Source organism: Rhinatrema bivittatum, chromosome 11 (genome assembly GCF_901001135.1).
Source record: "Rhinatrema bivittatum chromosome 11, aRhiBiv1.1, whole genome shotgun sequence".
Classification (NCBI taxonomy): Eukaryota; Metazoa; Chordata; class Amphibia; order Gymnophiona; family Rhinatrematidae; genus Rhinatrema; species Rhinatrema bivittatum.
Genome location: NC_042625.1, coordinates 83,150,873 through 83,167,043, shown reverse-complemented (window position 1 = coordinate 83,167,043; position 16,171 = coordinate 83,150,873). Strand labels below are relative to the sequence as shown.

The 16,171-nt window shown below is 46.1% G+C and overlaps 1 protein-coding gene across 1 annotated transcript; it reads right to left on the bottom strand.

Moving 5' to 3' along the window:
• Positions 1-1,643: 1,643 nt before the first annotated feature.
• Positions 1,644-11,515, bottom strand: FABP3 (fatty acid binding protein 3). Its single transcript, XM_029571715.1, has 4 exons — positions 11,362-11,515; positions 3,790-3,962; positions 2,914-3,015; positions 1,644-2,090 (listed from the first exon to the last, which is right to left on the bottom strand). Exons 1-4 carry the CDS (start codon positions 11,429-11,431, stop codon positions 2,037-2,039), a joined length of 399 nt encoding a protein of 132 aa, XP_029427575.1. The 5' UTR covers positions 11,432-11,515; the 3' UTR covers positions 1,644-2,036.
• Positions 11,516-16,171: the final 4,656 nt, after the last annotated feature.

Below are 16,171 nucleotides of genomic sequence, written 5' to 3'. Positions count from 1 at the left end.
GTTCCATAAATAGAAAAAAAACCACAAGTGTTTTACATAAATGGGAAGTCTGTACTTTGCATTTGTCCTCTGACCACTACATGCACAGATCAAAACTAATATAGAAGCCAGTTTGTGTAGGTTGTGTCTAAGGCCTGTGGCCTGGAAGTTTTTATGGGAACCTCTCCCACAGCACTGATGACTGCCAGGTTACCAACTTAAAAGGTTCTAGCCCTAGTGGGAGATTATGGAGGTTGCTACATTAAGATTAGAACTGGTGTACAAAAAAAAAAAAAAAAAAAAGCTGCCACTGTCATCTCACACCATTAAAACAACCCCTTTAGGGAAGTTATGGTCATGAAAGCTTTGGTTATTAACATTCATTCTCCAGTCAATACCTTGTAAAGCAATAGAGCAAGAAGTCAAGCAAAGCTATTGGCCAGGTACAATCCCAGGAGTCCTGGAAGTAGATCAAGGTTATTTATTGGAGCATAATGTGCCAAGTTTCTAAGGGCATTAACCTTCTCTGGACAAAATAAAAATCCAGGGGTTACCTAACCTATAGAATCTATTCTGTACAGTGAAGGCAGCCAATGTTTTACTAAGTTTGTAGAGGGTGATGTATTTTAGCCTACACTAAAGAGACTTAAAATCTCATTGAGGCTAGTGACTTGGTCCTTGCCAAGAGCATGGCTTATGAGAATGACTTAACTGGTCTGACTTGATTACCCAGTTGATTTTTTTTTCAGCCTATAAGGTTTAGGGATCTAGTATGTTGATAGCTTAACTCACACTTGCTGGTAACAAAATAGGGCAGCTACCAGCATGAACACTTGAGCTGTTCCATGCCTGATAATGCTAAGCATTTGGATTGTGTCCCAATTGGAACCACCACTATCCAGTCCTAGTATTGCTTCTGCACACAACTGCTGATGTCTGTGCTTGATACAACTATCATGTGTCTCAGTCACTGAATCAAGCTCATGAAGGAATCCCAGTTGTCAGTTCTGGGTCCTCTCCCTATTGTTCTAGCACTCATGTAAACAGGGGTAGCCATTCACTGTCAGATTTGAACTGTAGACAAATCTGATGTTAGAGGCTCAGAAGGACTGTGTCCAGCTCCACTGAGATTTAGAGAACTAATTTGAAGGCTTTATGGTCAGAGCAAGCCAGGCTGGGATGTCAGAGTAGCACTTCTACTCTTAGTACTAGGGAAAAAGTGTGTACTGTTAACTGCATTAGACAACCAAGAGCCATTAACAGTATTAGAAATAATGGTCAGAGAGTAAGGTCCTCTGCTTAGTTTGAGACATTTGGAGATAACAGATACAGAGGCTGTAATGGCTGGAAGAATGAGAGGGCTTGTATTGGACAATAGATAACATGTTTGGTTAGTGCCCTATGTTGCATCCGTTGTTTGTGCAGAGCTGGCCGGAGTTCTTAATCAGTTTCATGCTTAGCCAGCAGAGGACTGAAGCAGGGTTGGGGGCCTTAATGATTTAGTTTTTGCTTTCATGTGATGCATGCATGGCAAGCTAAAATATTCTTAGTTTGGGTATATTTTAAATATGCATGTGACCTTTGACAGATCTGAAAGGGTTAATGGTCCTCCATTTTCAGACAGTATACACATTTATAAATTTAAGATTTAAAACCAGAGAGAATTTTCTGCTGACAATAACTTTTATTAAGTTTGTGGTTAATGACAAAGGAACTCCAATGAATAAGTGGGAGTTCTCTGGAGTGCAAATATTCACAAGGTCAGTAACACCATTACTGGTACAGTTTGTAAGAAGGTTGGGTAGCATTATTTCTAACCCTAGATCCAAGTCATTGTGTACATGCTTCCAGTCTATACCAGGAAAAGGAGTGGCCATAGCAGAGTTACTCACATTATGACCAAACAAGTCCAAAGTTAGGAAGGATTACTGAACAGACACCAGGACAGAGAAAGATTTGGATGCATTCAGGCAGGATTGCCTTAGCTATCAGTTCCATGGTATCTTAACTCATTAATGAGGCTGGACAGTGCTGGATGAGTTGAGCAGGACTGCGGTCTATGTGGCCTTTTCGTAAGTACGTGTGCTGACAACGTCACCCATGGTCAAAGTCTGAAATGGTACAAGAAAAAAAAAAGAAGTTACATGCACAGAGAATTTGTAGAGAGCAATCTTAAAAATCAAACTGCAATGAGGTATTACAGGAATAGTTTTAATAGCATTTTGGGGGGCAGGCAAGGGAAGTATTTCATATTCTCTTGTGGGCAGAGTATATGGCAGTCAAAAACCCATGGATCAAGAAAAAAAAAAACTGGCTTTGAGGGATGAGCAGACTCCTTTGGGAACAGTTATGTCAAACATTCCTAGTTGATGACAGGCTGCCATTTCTGCTGTTCAGACTACTCTATCCTGCATTTACCTCCAATGAGCTTCTTCAGGGGTGGCCAGTTTGAGATGTATTGTGGATATCCTGAAGACCCTGAGCTAGCCACAGGAGCTGATTGGCCTAGCGGGAGAATCTGTTATCCCCCAGTGGGCAGATTGCTCCAGTCATGTGGTCTGCTGTGTGCTGGGCAGTGAATACCCAGGCTGGTCTGACGTTGTGAGGCCACTGCTGGCTAGCCACCACAAGTGTGTACAAGCCTGTAAGATGTCAATGTTTTATATAGTTTGTGTGTAGGCTCCCCCCCCCCCCAATAAAAACTTAAGACATACATAGTTCTACTATTGTTGCCCTACAGCCTTATTCCAAGTATCCTTAGTGACCTCTTGCCTCATTCTTATGAGGCCTGAATTTGTATATTCCCCATCATGTATAAGGCATTTAAATAGGGTTACAAGACAAGTTGTCTTATCTTGCCAGCTAGTAAGGCATGGAACAAGTGTTTTACGCCTCATCTGCTGCATGATCCACACATTGAGCACCAGCCCTTACCAGAATAAGTTTGCCATCTTCGATTTCTCTCACCAGTGATGTCTCGTTGTCATCCCATTTCTGAATGTGGTTGAGCTTCTTCCCATCCAGAGTCACAATGGACTGTGAAGAGATCAGAATTAGGGACTTAGCGAGTGTTACCTTGGCATAAAATGTGCCACATGGTGGCTTTAGTTCGTTCTATTCAGAGAGATGTGGCCTTTGGCACAGACTAAAGTTATACCATATTTGGGGGCTGCATTCTTTTGAGCCCCAGAATATTTGGCTTGAATGCCTGCACTGGTCTCCTGGGGCATATAGAAGTGTGGGGCTGATCTATGGATGCAAGATGGCTGTTGTAGGGCCTCGTTATTCCTGGCAGTTCATCATAAGAAAATGCCATACTGGGTCAGACCAAGGGTCCATCAAGCCCAGCATCCTGTTTCCAACAGTGGCCAATCTGAATTGATAAGTGTTTTGTCAACACTAAGTTTTACCCTTTGTGTGGTCTTAAAGCAGTTTATAGTTTCTAAATACAAAGAAATCATATTCATTGCTAAAATGTTTTAGTTCATGTGTTATATTTAATTTCTGTTACCAAACAGATTCCAGCAAATTAAAAGTTGAGGAAGAATATTGTTTATAGAGCATACAAAGTTTCACAATTCCAGGATTGTTTTGCTTGCTACTTTGAGCTTTTCCCCCTGTCAGCCTTAGGGTCTGCCATCTAACTTTTTTTGTTTCAGCATTCCATGAAGGCTATCCTGGGGGTTTTTTTTTAGTTTTGTAAGTTCCTTGGTAAGAGAAAAAAAAAATTACCATATAAATGAAGGAATCAAGCCTTGCAGTGTATGGCATAGATACCTTTTCTAGTCTTACTGGTGGTAAGCACTTTACCTTGACTTTTCTGTCATCAGCAGTTGTCTCAGCAAACTCCTCTCCCAATTTAAAGCTGATCTCTGTGTTCTTAAAGGTGCTCTGAGTTTTCATGGTTATTGTATCCCCCTCCATGCTGATAGTGGTGGTAGGTTTGGTCAGGTTAGCCACCTGCCTCACTGTAAAACTGACACCTGTAAGGAAAGAACCTGTATGTAAACTGCTTTACAGTGGTACAAAAAAGCAGAATATAAATACAGAACACTGTGGTGTAACTTTAACCTCAACATTAGAGTTCAAACTCAATTGGTGGGTCCCAGCCTTAAAGACTTGAGATAACAGATCCTCACTGGCTTTGTCCACCAAGCGCATTGAGTGACCCTTAACCCCCACCCCCTAGGATTGTATTATACTGCTTTCCATGGTTACTTGGCTAGTGGCACAGACCAGTCAGAGCAGGGGTCCCCAAGCTATGGCCTAAGGGCCAGATGAGGCCCCTGGCAGCAACAGCTCTATTCAGCAGCACTGGCAGGAGCGCATTCTGCCATTACTGCTAGCTCAGAGAGGCAAGGGCAGGGCATGCCAGTGCAAGGCCACCATGGATTGTGGCATTTGTGCTGCCTAGACAGGAGAGAGGCTGAAGTGCAGCCATGGGTTCTGCAGAAAAAGCCAGATAAGGATGATGGTCCCTGGTATGCCCCAACTATCATCTCTTCAGATTTGGCAAGGCATGGACTTATCCCCCACTCCCCAGGATGCAGAAGTCAAAGCTCATACCAAAGCCAAAATGTTTTGCCTGGAGAGGCTTGTTTACCTATGCCAAAAGGTCTGGCATGTAGTCTGCATGCAAATGAGTACCAGCCATGAATATTCCAGGTCACCCTCCCTGCCCCACAGTGGAAGGGGAAGAGACAGCAAGGTTGCTAGAAGTGTGACAGGTTTGCCAGCTTAGAGAAGCCTAGAATTGTAGGCCTCTACTACCCTTATACTATCAGGAATCATGCCTTACTGCTTTTCAGAGTACTAAAACAACATGTGCCCCCTCCCCCCCCCCAAAAAAAAGCAGCTCAAGAGGGGGCTCTTTCCTCCCATTCCCCTGGCCCAGCAAAATCCAAAAGGACCTATGTTCTCCATGAGCCTCCTCATAGAAAGGTGTTGGGACCCCTTGAGTTAGCACTGACCACCACCATTGTCATGGCTGAACACAAAGGATCAAAAACCTGAAAAGCAGGAATGCTTCCGTTGTATGGCAGCCATGAGCTGTACGATCATAGAGAAAGATTAAACAGCCTTATAACATCCTGCAGAATAAGGCGAGTGGAGAGAACCAAAGCCTGCTGATGTATCAACAGCAGGAGCCCAAGCCTGGCTCAACACCAGATGTTTTAACTTTCTTAAAAATGTAATTCAATGTTAGAATGTCTTGGCTCTTATCTTTCCTCCACTATTCTCACTTGCAATACCTAGAAAATATGCTATTTTTATTTATTATTATCAGACACTTGGTTTACATTCAGGTACTGTTAGGTATTTCCTTATCCTCCTCCTCTTATTAGAAGGATAGAAGATTAACATCATTCTATACCTGTATTACACAGCTTTTACTAGCATGCTTGGGAGTTTTGCAGGCTGTGTTATCTTGTTGCACACATAAGTCATCCAAAGGCTGTTACCAAGGAAGGCCCGAGTAACAGATCTGTGGTCTAAAGTTTTGTCCAACATCTTACAGTACACTCAAAAGGGGCCTGAGAACTAAACCTGTCCTTTATCCCTCCCTGCAGTGTAAGATTAGGCTACATGCCCAGAATCTCTCCCCATATGGTGAGGGGCACTAGGAACAAACTTTTTGCCATGAGGAATGAGACATTATGTGCACTGACAAGCGTTTGCTTGTATGCAACTGTATTATGGCCAGAGGAAGTAAAGTGACCAATTGACTCCAGGTCATTAGTGACAGCTGTACTGGCACAGTGACCCTCCAGGAATTCTAGTGGACTGGTTGAGGACAACTGTTGCCACCACCCCTCCCCCAGTGCATATTGTCCTTCATTCTATGGGGAGCTGTGCCACATTCCATGCAGAAGACAGCTTTAACCACCCCCCCCCCCCCCCAAAAAAAAAAAACAAAAAAAAAACAAACTACACATTACAGCACCATCAGCCTTCATGCACAGCCTGGAGGTTTTGCCACATTCCCAAACACTTACCCAAGGGCTGGTGCTAAAACACTTTTGCTAACCTGTGCTGACCCCTCCCCCCAGCAATTTATATTTTAACTGACACCCTCCACCCCAGGGAAGGGTATTAGGTACCCTAGACAAGGGTTACAGCCTTGCACACCACCCCCTGCCCTCTATAGCAGAATTATGTACGAAGCATTCATGATTTCAGGAGAAGACTGCCAAACAGCCAATATCAAAAGCTTGCATGCATTTGGCCTAATATTCCAGAGCAGCAGAAGCTTGAAGTTCTACCCAATATTCTCCTGCTCTCCATACCTGGGATCATTTGATTTCCAGTCATGGGATTGGGAGCTGTAGGACCAGACTGCCCGCTCATATGCATGAGAGAGCCTGTATGTGACACGGGCTCCCACACAGCGGCATGATGTCTACCATAGCCCTATTGGCTTTCCTGTGTTGGGCCCATGGGGAGAGAGAGTTGTGTGCAGCTTAAGGTTGCCTTAGTCTTGTTTTCAGCTGCTGATAGGTTGGGCTCTCCCAGCAGCCTGTGGCTCTCCTGCTGCTCCCCCCCTCCTCGTGTGCCACTCCATGCATGGTATGTATACCCAGTTGTACAAGGCCTGCCTCCCCCCCCAAAAAAAAGTGGCTAACATGAGTTTTTAAATCTGGTAAATGGATGCTGCTGGTACAACGACTCCTGCCCCAGACTGAGGCTGTGAGTGCCACCTCCACAGCATCCCTAACTGGGGAAAGGAGCAGAAGCCCAGCACTGGGAATCTGAATGCCACATGATAGTGCTTCTCACCTCTTCCAAGTCACACAGATTGTCCCAAGAGTCAGAAGTTCACTGCTGGGGGGAGGGAATGCATTAGAAGCTGCAGAATTCAGTGGCCCCCCATGTCCATTTTCTGATGAGCACAAGTCAAGAAGCCCAGACTAGAAGAGGGTATTTCTTGCAAATACGAGTCATACTACATCAAAGTTGCACCATTTGCTTGGTTAGCACATTGCTAAATGTCACAAATGGAGTGGAGCTGCAGTTTACACCGCAATGTTTTTAGATGATTCAGGTGGCTGGCGAGATTCTTCCTTTTCACACTGATTTCTATAATGCTTCCCACTTTAAGTCCTGCCTACCCTAATTGACTGGAAATCTGCTGGGCTTCTTAGAGCCCCCACACTGATGCATGGAAAGTACGATTACAGCACAGACAGCTGAAGACCAGTGCTGTTATATTTATATTTTTCTGCCTCACTTCCCAGCCCCCCCCCCCCCCATTTAGAGCTGGTGGGCAGTGTGTGTGTGAGGGGGGGGGGGTGATGCGAAGGCACCACAAAGGCATTTCCAGTCTCCTTTTAAAGCCAGGCAGCTATTATAGCCAGGGCCGGTGGAACCGCTATGCCAGCTAGGCCTTGTGGGGGGGAGGAGCTGCTTGTGATCCAGCGTGATCAGGGTGGCGGGCACCTAATCCCCTTGCACCAGCCCCGATTATGGCTAGTGGTCAGTAGGAGCCCAGACCCCGTACATCTGGTACACTTGTCACCCCTCCCCCTATTGTGCAATGGGTGGAAACCTCAAGCCTACTGCTTGCTCTCCCCAGCCCCTGTCAGCCTGATGAGCTTGGTCTGTAAGTGAACCCCGGACTAACGAGGACGCAGCCCAAGAGATTGTGGTTAATCTCACGCCTTCTGTTTTATTTAAGAGCTTTTATATACCGATAACTGTTTGCACCTCGTATTGGTTTACAAGAAACAGTGATTATGTATCTTAACAATGTTTACATAGAATTGGTAGAATATATCCTTAAATTTAGCAGGTTTGCTTCCCATTTGTGCCCTCCCCACAGGGGAAGGACAGTAGGACTTTTGGGGGTCCTGTCTCAAGTCCAATACTAGATAACAAAAGTGGAGTAGAATTGGGCGTTTTACACCATTGCTTTGTCAATGAAAATACTGCAGTAATTCCAAGGGGGGTTATAGGGAGATCTTGTGTTTTGCCACTGAATCACCAAATTTGAGTCATAATAACCAAGAAACATACAGGCCAGTGTGCCGACACCCAAATGCACTATCACAGCTCAGTGGGGGGGGGGGGGGGAACCAAACCAGACAGCTTGCCCGGATACATTACCAAGTGCCTGGTTAAATAAAAGAGCAGACAGGACAATACAAGCTACAGCTCATAAGCCAGGAGGTAGGGATCAGCCAAGGAGAGTCCAGAAGTCAGAAAGACCCAGACCCTTGAGGGTCAGTTGGAGAAAGACATTGACCGCTTGGCATACAGACATGGCAGTTCTTCCCCAAAGAAACTAAGAGGAACAAAATCTGCAACATGGAAGGACCCTCCCCCCAGTAATGGGGAGAGGGAAAGACCCTCCACATGATTATAACTATTTGTCAGCTGGAAAGTATAAGACAGGGGGACCAAAAAAAACCCCAGAAAGCAGAGAACCCCCTGGTGAGTCTTGAAGCAAAGCAGCAGCCCTGCTATTGAGAAGGGAGAAGATTAGGTGTGGTCAAGAGACCAGGGCAGGAGACACCCCCCCCCCCCCCCTGCTCAGGTGCAGAGAGAGTCCTAGAGGGCGAGGGGCAAGAGCAAATCCAGATAGCCCAGCAAGTCTCCTTCCTGGACCACCTGTCCACTCTGCCAGTATCCAAGCCTCCCCCTGTCCACATTCTCCAGACAGCATCTGCTTCAGAGATGTAACAGAGGGATATCGCCTGAAGCTGGGGTCCGGGGTAAGTATGTTACCCATAAGTATTAATAAATTAAGCAGGCTAAGGTTTATGGCATGTGTGATGCAACCCAGGGTACAGAAACTTCAGGGAAGACTGGTGCTTAGTGGCCAAGATGTTAGAAACAGCAATTGTGTTTAAGTGCTATAGCCTGCTAGAGTATTTGAGAAGAATAGACTGTCTTTTCCTGACTTAGGATCATGAAGTAAGGTAGGAGGGCAACTGGAAATGTCCTGTAGCAGACAGGTCCCTGCACCCCTAAACTTGCTTATGAGGAGGGGGGGGGGGGGGGAAGACAGGTAATCAAAACTGGATAAGCTCCCTTCTGTATTTCTAAGTCTCCAAGTGGTATACAGGAGATCAGGCCTGACAGTTTCTGAACCTAATATTGACCAGCAATTTTGTTTTATAAGGCCATTACGTTGGACTTCATACGCTAGAGTTAACTGGCCTCCCCAAGTACTGCAGCCTGGCAGCACTAGAGCCCAAGGCGCCAAACTCAGGACCTGCTTTATTATTTTTTTTTTGCTACTATACAATCAGTGCCAAGGCATTTGTCGTTTACTAGCTGCCAGGACATTTCCTGAGTCTGCAACCATGCACAGATAAGCACCAAGGATCTGGCTGGGAAACTGGCTCTTCAGCCTCCTCTTCCTAGAAGAGAGAGTCTGGATCCTCACCGCCTCTGGTTCTTAATGGCCAGAAGAGTGGCCCAGAAGGTGCAGCACGTGCTGTAATGATTAAGCGTGTGCACCAGGACAGAGCGTCCTTATGGGCTGCCCCCAGCTCAAGGTCAGACGCCGTACCCTTCCTAGGCAGCTGTATTTTTCCAGGACTTCAGAAGAGTGCTTGTTCCCAGTGAGCAAGCCGTATCTAATCTTTTTGCAGAAGTGGGGCCCCTAACTAGCACTTGTTCCAGGACAAAAGTCATCTATGCTCTAGTGAAATTCTAGACGCGTTTCTATCATTTTTTTTGTTGATCCACTAGCCACACATGTCAGAGTCATGTTTTCTCAGCCAATTCCCACTGAAAACAGCCCAGCCTACTTCAGAGAATGTTATAGCCAATTCTTTTTATAATAGAAAAAAAAAGTCAACTGCATTAGAATTAGGTCACTACTTCACACATTTCTACAGTTCTGGGTTGGTCCCTGCTCCATAGATCATACAGACTAGAGAAACAAACTTCATTTAGCTTAAAAAAAGCTAAAGTTGCAATGGAGACGGTACAAAGAAGGGCAACCAAAATGATAAAGGGGATGGGACAGCTTCTGTAGGAGGAAAGACTAAAGAGGTTTAAGACTGTTCAGCTTGGAGAAGGGATGGGCACACTGGGCCTTTACCGTCACTGCAAACGGAGCGTGTCCCACAGCACAGGGGGACCTTCCCTTTTCACTGCCCACGGAGCATTTGCCACGGGACATGTTCAGTTCGTGGGATGCCAGGGTCTCCTCTACTATTTTCTGCAGAACTCCCCCCGGAGTATAAGATGTTCATTGCAAACTTTGAAGCACCATTTATTGTTTTTCTATACTGACGTTCATTTGCACATCACATCAGATGTGCAAATGTTAAACATGTTCGATGTAAAGCACCACCACAGGCATTCATGTTACACTGTGAACCGATGTGATATCATTGATGAATGTCGGTATATAAAACTTTTAAACAACAACAATAATAATAATCAGATTACAGAGAAATAAATAGAAGCATAAGAAGTTACTGCCAGTTAGGTAGCCCCTTAAAACAAGTTATGATATATATATAAATATATTAGATAGTAGGTTTAGGATTTACCCCCCCCCCCTCCCATTATACGGGAGAGCAGGATGTTAAACTGTTGTTTGGTTTTTTTTTACGTGTTGCCAATGTAGTAGCTACTCGTGTTTTCCCCTTAATAGAAAAGGCAGCAACACGATGCAGGTCTTAGGAAGGGCGCTTTTCGGTCGCCAGAGTTCTGTGCATCGTGACGAGGAGCCAGGCTCCCCATCACTAATCCAGTTTGGGGGGGGGGGGGGGCACACATCTGGGATATTAGGAATGCCCTGGGTGGAGCAAGCTGTGCCTAGCGCTTCGATGGAGCGTCAGCATCCTCCCCACGCGGCGGGGCCCTGGAACCTGCATAACCTTGGAAAGCCACGTAACTCGCTGTAGCGCTATGCCAGCTAAGGAATTAGTACGAGATTTTTACACCTCATCACTGAAAGAGACAAAAAAAGCGTTCATGGCAACGGGAGACTTGCTTTCTACACCTGGAAGTTGCCAATAGTGTGGGGGAAAAAAAAAAAAAAAAAAGTCTTCGGTCGTTTTGGGAGGCTCATCAGCTTCAATAGCTAAACAAGTCACACTAGTAATGCTGCTATGCGTTTGTTCCCCCACCCCCCTCCGTTGCCAGTTTTAATTAAATCCAGCACATCTTTGTAGAAAAGCCAGTATAGTTATGTCTAGAAGAGGATAGGAGGTCAGTTCCTCTGCTACATGATAGTAACTAGTTTTCAATAAGGCCCTGCTTTTGTAGAAAGTTTCTCGTCTATACTAGTTCTTATAGTTTTGTTCGTGATAATCCCTAGGTCCTCCGATTCTTTTACAGCTGCCCCCTAACCCCTGAAAGCTAACAATTGAGTCTTTTCCCTCTGAGGCACTTTAACGCGGAATACACTTTGTCACTCACCAATTTTCTTCATGTAGCCATCAAAGTTATTGCTGTCTACCAGTTTCCAGGTGCCTAGGAAAGCCTCCATGGTGGGTGTCTGTCCGGCCGTGCGCGTTACAGAAGGCAGAGAGGAGGAGGGAGACTGATCTGCCCAGCCGGGGCGGTCCCTTTAAATAGCCCTGCGGGTCACGTGACGGAAAAGCAGCCGGGCTCCAGAAATGCCTCGGGCACAGCTGAATGGTCCCGCTGGCTTCAGGCTGAGGCTGCAGGAGCTTTGGTGTTTATGGTGTGTGTGGGTTGGGTTTTTGTGTGTTTGTTTTCACTGCAGAGTTCTGGTAATTGTATTGGGCCCTGGAGAAATCCGGATTCTTTGTTTGCTGAGTGTGTCTGACTGACCTTTCCATGCACCAAGGTGCATAATTATCTAAAGATGGTGTACAACTGTGACAGGTCTCAGGAAAAAAAAAAATCTCATCTCTGTGGTCTTAAAAGCGCCTGCACACCTGCATCTTGGGGTAGGCCTTGTGCCGGCCCACACAGGACACAAAACTTTTTTTTTTTCTTTATGGCGAGCATCCAGGCGTCTGTGCAGCATGTGTGCTGTCAAGGCAATTTAAGATCCTGCTGGCTCTGTGAGCCTCGATTCACTAAACATACTGAATTTGACCCTTAATCTCCCTGAGTCTAGTTGTTTTTTTTTTTTGTGGGTTTTTTTTTTGGCATGGTAGTGCCTCCTGTCTCCTCTCCTTCAATTGGAACCAAGGCAGGGAACCTTCATTCACAACTATGTAGGTATTCGAATTTTCCCCTGTTATAATAAACTCTTCTGCCCTCATTTGGGCATTGCAGCAACATTGCTGAGGCTTGGTGCCATGGATTAGGGTTCTGTTTGGGCTGTCAGTCTGGCCAGCCTTAAGGATAACCATGATTTTCCCCTGCCCTTCCTCTTTCCTCCCCCCCCCCGGCAGTCAAGTTGGGTCTTTCACAATTCACACCCCTAGCCAAGCCAGGGTGTGAATTGTGAAAGACCCAACTTGAGGATCAAATTGGGGATCCTGTACATGGGGAGTACCCAGCACTGCCCGCTGATCCAGTTCCTCAGTCTCCATTTTGATCCTGCCTCTGTCACAGACTTTCTGTATGACCCTACTGGCTCAATATGTGTGAGTATTTTTAATAAAAACAACCCGGCATTGTCATCCTTCTGTAAACTGGGGGAGGAAGGAGTATGGGGAGATTATTGATTGTATATTTAACTTACATCCTTTTATTGAGCACTCAGGGCAAGTTACAATCAGGGATAGTAAGTATTGTACCTGTCCTCAGAGGGCTCACAGTCAAGTGCCTGATTCATCAAGGTATTTTCCCATAGACCCAGAATGGGAGAAAAGCCTTAGAGGGCCCTTGCAATACAGTGCACTCAGCTGTATAACCCGCAGTTGGACGAGGGTTGAATCGGCGCTAACTAATCCCCTCTACAACGGGCGTCCAACACGGAGTGAAACTAATAGCGCTCATCACATGCAAATGCATGTGAATAAGCCTATTATTTATTTATTTATTTATTTATTTATTTAACATCTCTTTTATACCGATATCCGTTCGCACATCGCATCGGTTCACAATGAACAAAAACTTTTGGGCGGTGCCCTTACATATAACAGATAACTTAGTGAAATAGGAATAATATAATAAACTTTTGGGAGGAGCCCTTACATATAAAACATCAATGGGTAGATGCAATGAAATCGAACTGCAGGAAAAATATGTGTGTCTAGGCGTTAATTGCCGAGCCCTCCTTAAACTAGTGTTGCGCTGGAGGTGGACCCTTGGGCCGAGGTGGGGTTGATGCAACCTGTAGGTAGGGACTTACAGGTCCCCACCATCGGCAGGAAGAGTGGGCTGATGAATGAGGGTTGAATAGGCGCTAACTAATCCCCTTATGCAATAAGGGGATTGGCGCCTCTACAACGTGCGTCCAACGCGGAGTGAAACTATAAGCGCTCATCACTTGCAAATGCATGTGAATGAGCCTATTAGCTATTTACTCCCTATGCAAGAAAAAAGTGTGTCTAGGACGCACATTTTTGCCATCAGAAATAAACGCCTGCTCAGAGCGGGCATTAATTGCTGAGCACTCCTTAAACTAGCGTTGTGCCGGAGGTGGAACATTGGGCCGAGGTGGGGTTGACGCAGCCCATAGGTAGGGACCTACAGGTCCCAACCGTAGGCAGGTGGCGTGGGCTAATGAACAGAGGCCGCTGGAGCGTCACCACTACCAGACCTCATTCCCCACGGGTTGAGCCTTTGGGTCTGGAGATAGGCAATAGCGTAGTCAGGTGAAGCAGAGTCAAAGTCCGTGTAAGCAATCCAAGGGATGGAACGAAGGCAGGAACGAGGAGACAGGAACCGTGAACAACGGGGAGCAGGAACGCAGAGACAAATCTCTAGGAGGCAACGAGTTCTCGACCAGCGAGGGGACTTGTTGCAAAGGCAAAGCTAGGGAGCGGAGCCTGCGCTTAAAGACTGTAGCTCCGTTGACATCAACATCAGGGGCCGTGGCTAGGCTCCCGCCGCGGTCCCTACTTAAGCAACACTGAAGCGTGCTCGCCTAGGGAGGGGCGAGGCACCGAGAGGAAGCGTCTCTCAGAGCTGACGGCCCACTGCCGCCAGCGAGGAGGAACCAGGGGCTGGAGACACTGTAGCAAGGTGAGGGGGGGGGGGGGGGGGGGGGGCGTGCCGCGGGTCTGCCGCGGACAGCACGCGTAACTAGTACAGAAAAGCAGAAAAAACTGCTTTTCTGCACTGCCTCTCCTAACCGGCGGATGCTCTCGGGCTCCCGTTAATAACGTGTCCCTTAATTTAAATATTACATGGCACCCCAGGAGGGGTGCCTGGGGGCGCATTAGGAAAGCACCCGCTTTCTGGGCATAAATATTGCATCGGCCCCTTAGTGAATCAGGCAGTAAGTTTGCATCTGAGGTAATGGAGGGTGACCTGGCTTGCTCAAGGTCGCAAGGATTTGATCCCTGGCTTTCTGGGGTTCTCAGGCTTCTGCTCTAACCCCTACGCTAGGGAAGAATGAGAGAGAGAGAGGGTAAGGAGTAAAGCAGAGAACATGTATCATTATTCTTGTAATTACATATTTTGCTTGTACAAGTTTTTATTGTTCATCACCTCAAGTGTCATAAACGAAACCAAGAGGGAGCAGTAGAGCAAGACGGGGATGGAGGAATGAGAAGGTGAGAGGGATGGAACAGAGGCTCAGGATGGGTTGTGGAGGGAGGAGGGAAGAGGGAGAGAGGATGGATTATGGGCCTGAGGGCTTGCATGATGTTACACGGCTGGGTATTTAACAAACAAATGTGTTACACATCGGTTCCTTTAATGCTTTCTGCTGCGCAGCAGCTCCGAGAGGAACACATTGGGTTGGTAGCAGAACCCCTCAGCAGACCAGAAGAGGAGTTGTTGTCGGGCTGCGGGTCTGCACTTTCCACTGCCTTGCTTGCTTTAATGCTCGCCTCCATGAGAAATGTTGTACTAGGCGTGCACAGCCACCTGTTAGCCTTGTACCTCTTACAAGGAAATTACAGTAGTTAACACCTTGTTCTTCTGAATTTCTAATCAGCTCCTTGCAGTTCAAGCACTAGCTGAGCTGACGGGCTGGGTAAAGCCTTGAGCTTTGTGCTCCGTTAGCTGTGGGACAAAGAATGAGCAGGCAAGATGTCCATCCACATAATACAGACAAATTCTAAATTCTCAAATAAATCATGCAGTCCTCTCACAGCGCAACATCTGGTCACACTCCTCAGTTCAATATGGCTTCAGGCCTCTGAGACCTCAATACATAGAGAATGGTCTGGTCAAATGAGTGAATGAAGAGAGCATGTGCCCTGGGTAAATTAAGCATAATCGCATACATTTTAGAAATCCATTTTAAGTAGCTTGACAGGTGCACTGGGAAGGATCCCATTGGAGGTGAAGAGTAAAAGAATATTGGTTGCCCCAGGTAGGCTCAACACATTTTTTTTTTTTTAATTGAAAATCAAGTTCTTGTGAGCTGTAGTGCTTGCATAACATTTTGGCTTGACAAGACTGGAAACCAAAGGCCTCCGTGGCAGAGGATGGGCAGTGGTGATGAAAGCTTCTTCGATACTAGCCTGCTAAGGGACTGCCTCTAAGGATCATCATTTCGCATCCATCATGCCACCTTAGGTGCTGGGCATTTTTTCACCAACTGTTGACGTTGGTATTGCTGGAACAGCCAATTATGAGTAATTGGATGGGTCCTACCTCTAAGGGCAAGAGAATACGACAGTCTTTCTGGAAATTCAGTCTTGGCTTCACCTGCTGACACTGCCAACAAAGGTCCCAAATCTCCCCAAATTATGATGGAGGTTTTGATTGTCATCTAAGTCTCAAGTAATCAAGTAGCAGGTTGAAGACTAAAATCCGAGAGCATGACGCAAGAAAACATGCCATTCACCAAGCAGTTCAGAAGGTGGCATGGACCAATTCATATACTGATATGAATTTGCATGCAAATCTCTCATGCACAATTTATCACTGATAGCCTGAAAACATGACTAGATCCCACGGGGCAGTAACATCATCATGACCACGGTCCTCTTTTTCCCCCAGTACTGGCTTAGTGCTTTAAGTAAATTAACATGGCAGCCATGACACGCTCCATGGACAAATGTGTTCATAATTTATCACTTTTTGGGTGGCAGGTCCCGTTCTCTGAAGGGGTAATGCAGTCTGCCCCTTTAGCTGGAAAGGATGACCCCCATGCTTTGCCCTTTTCCTCCAGAGGTAAAAAAAAAAT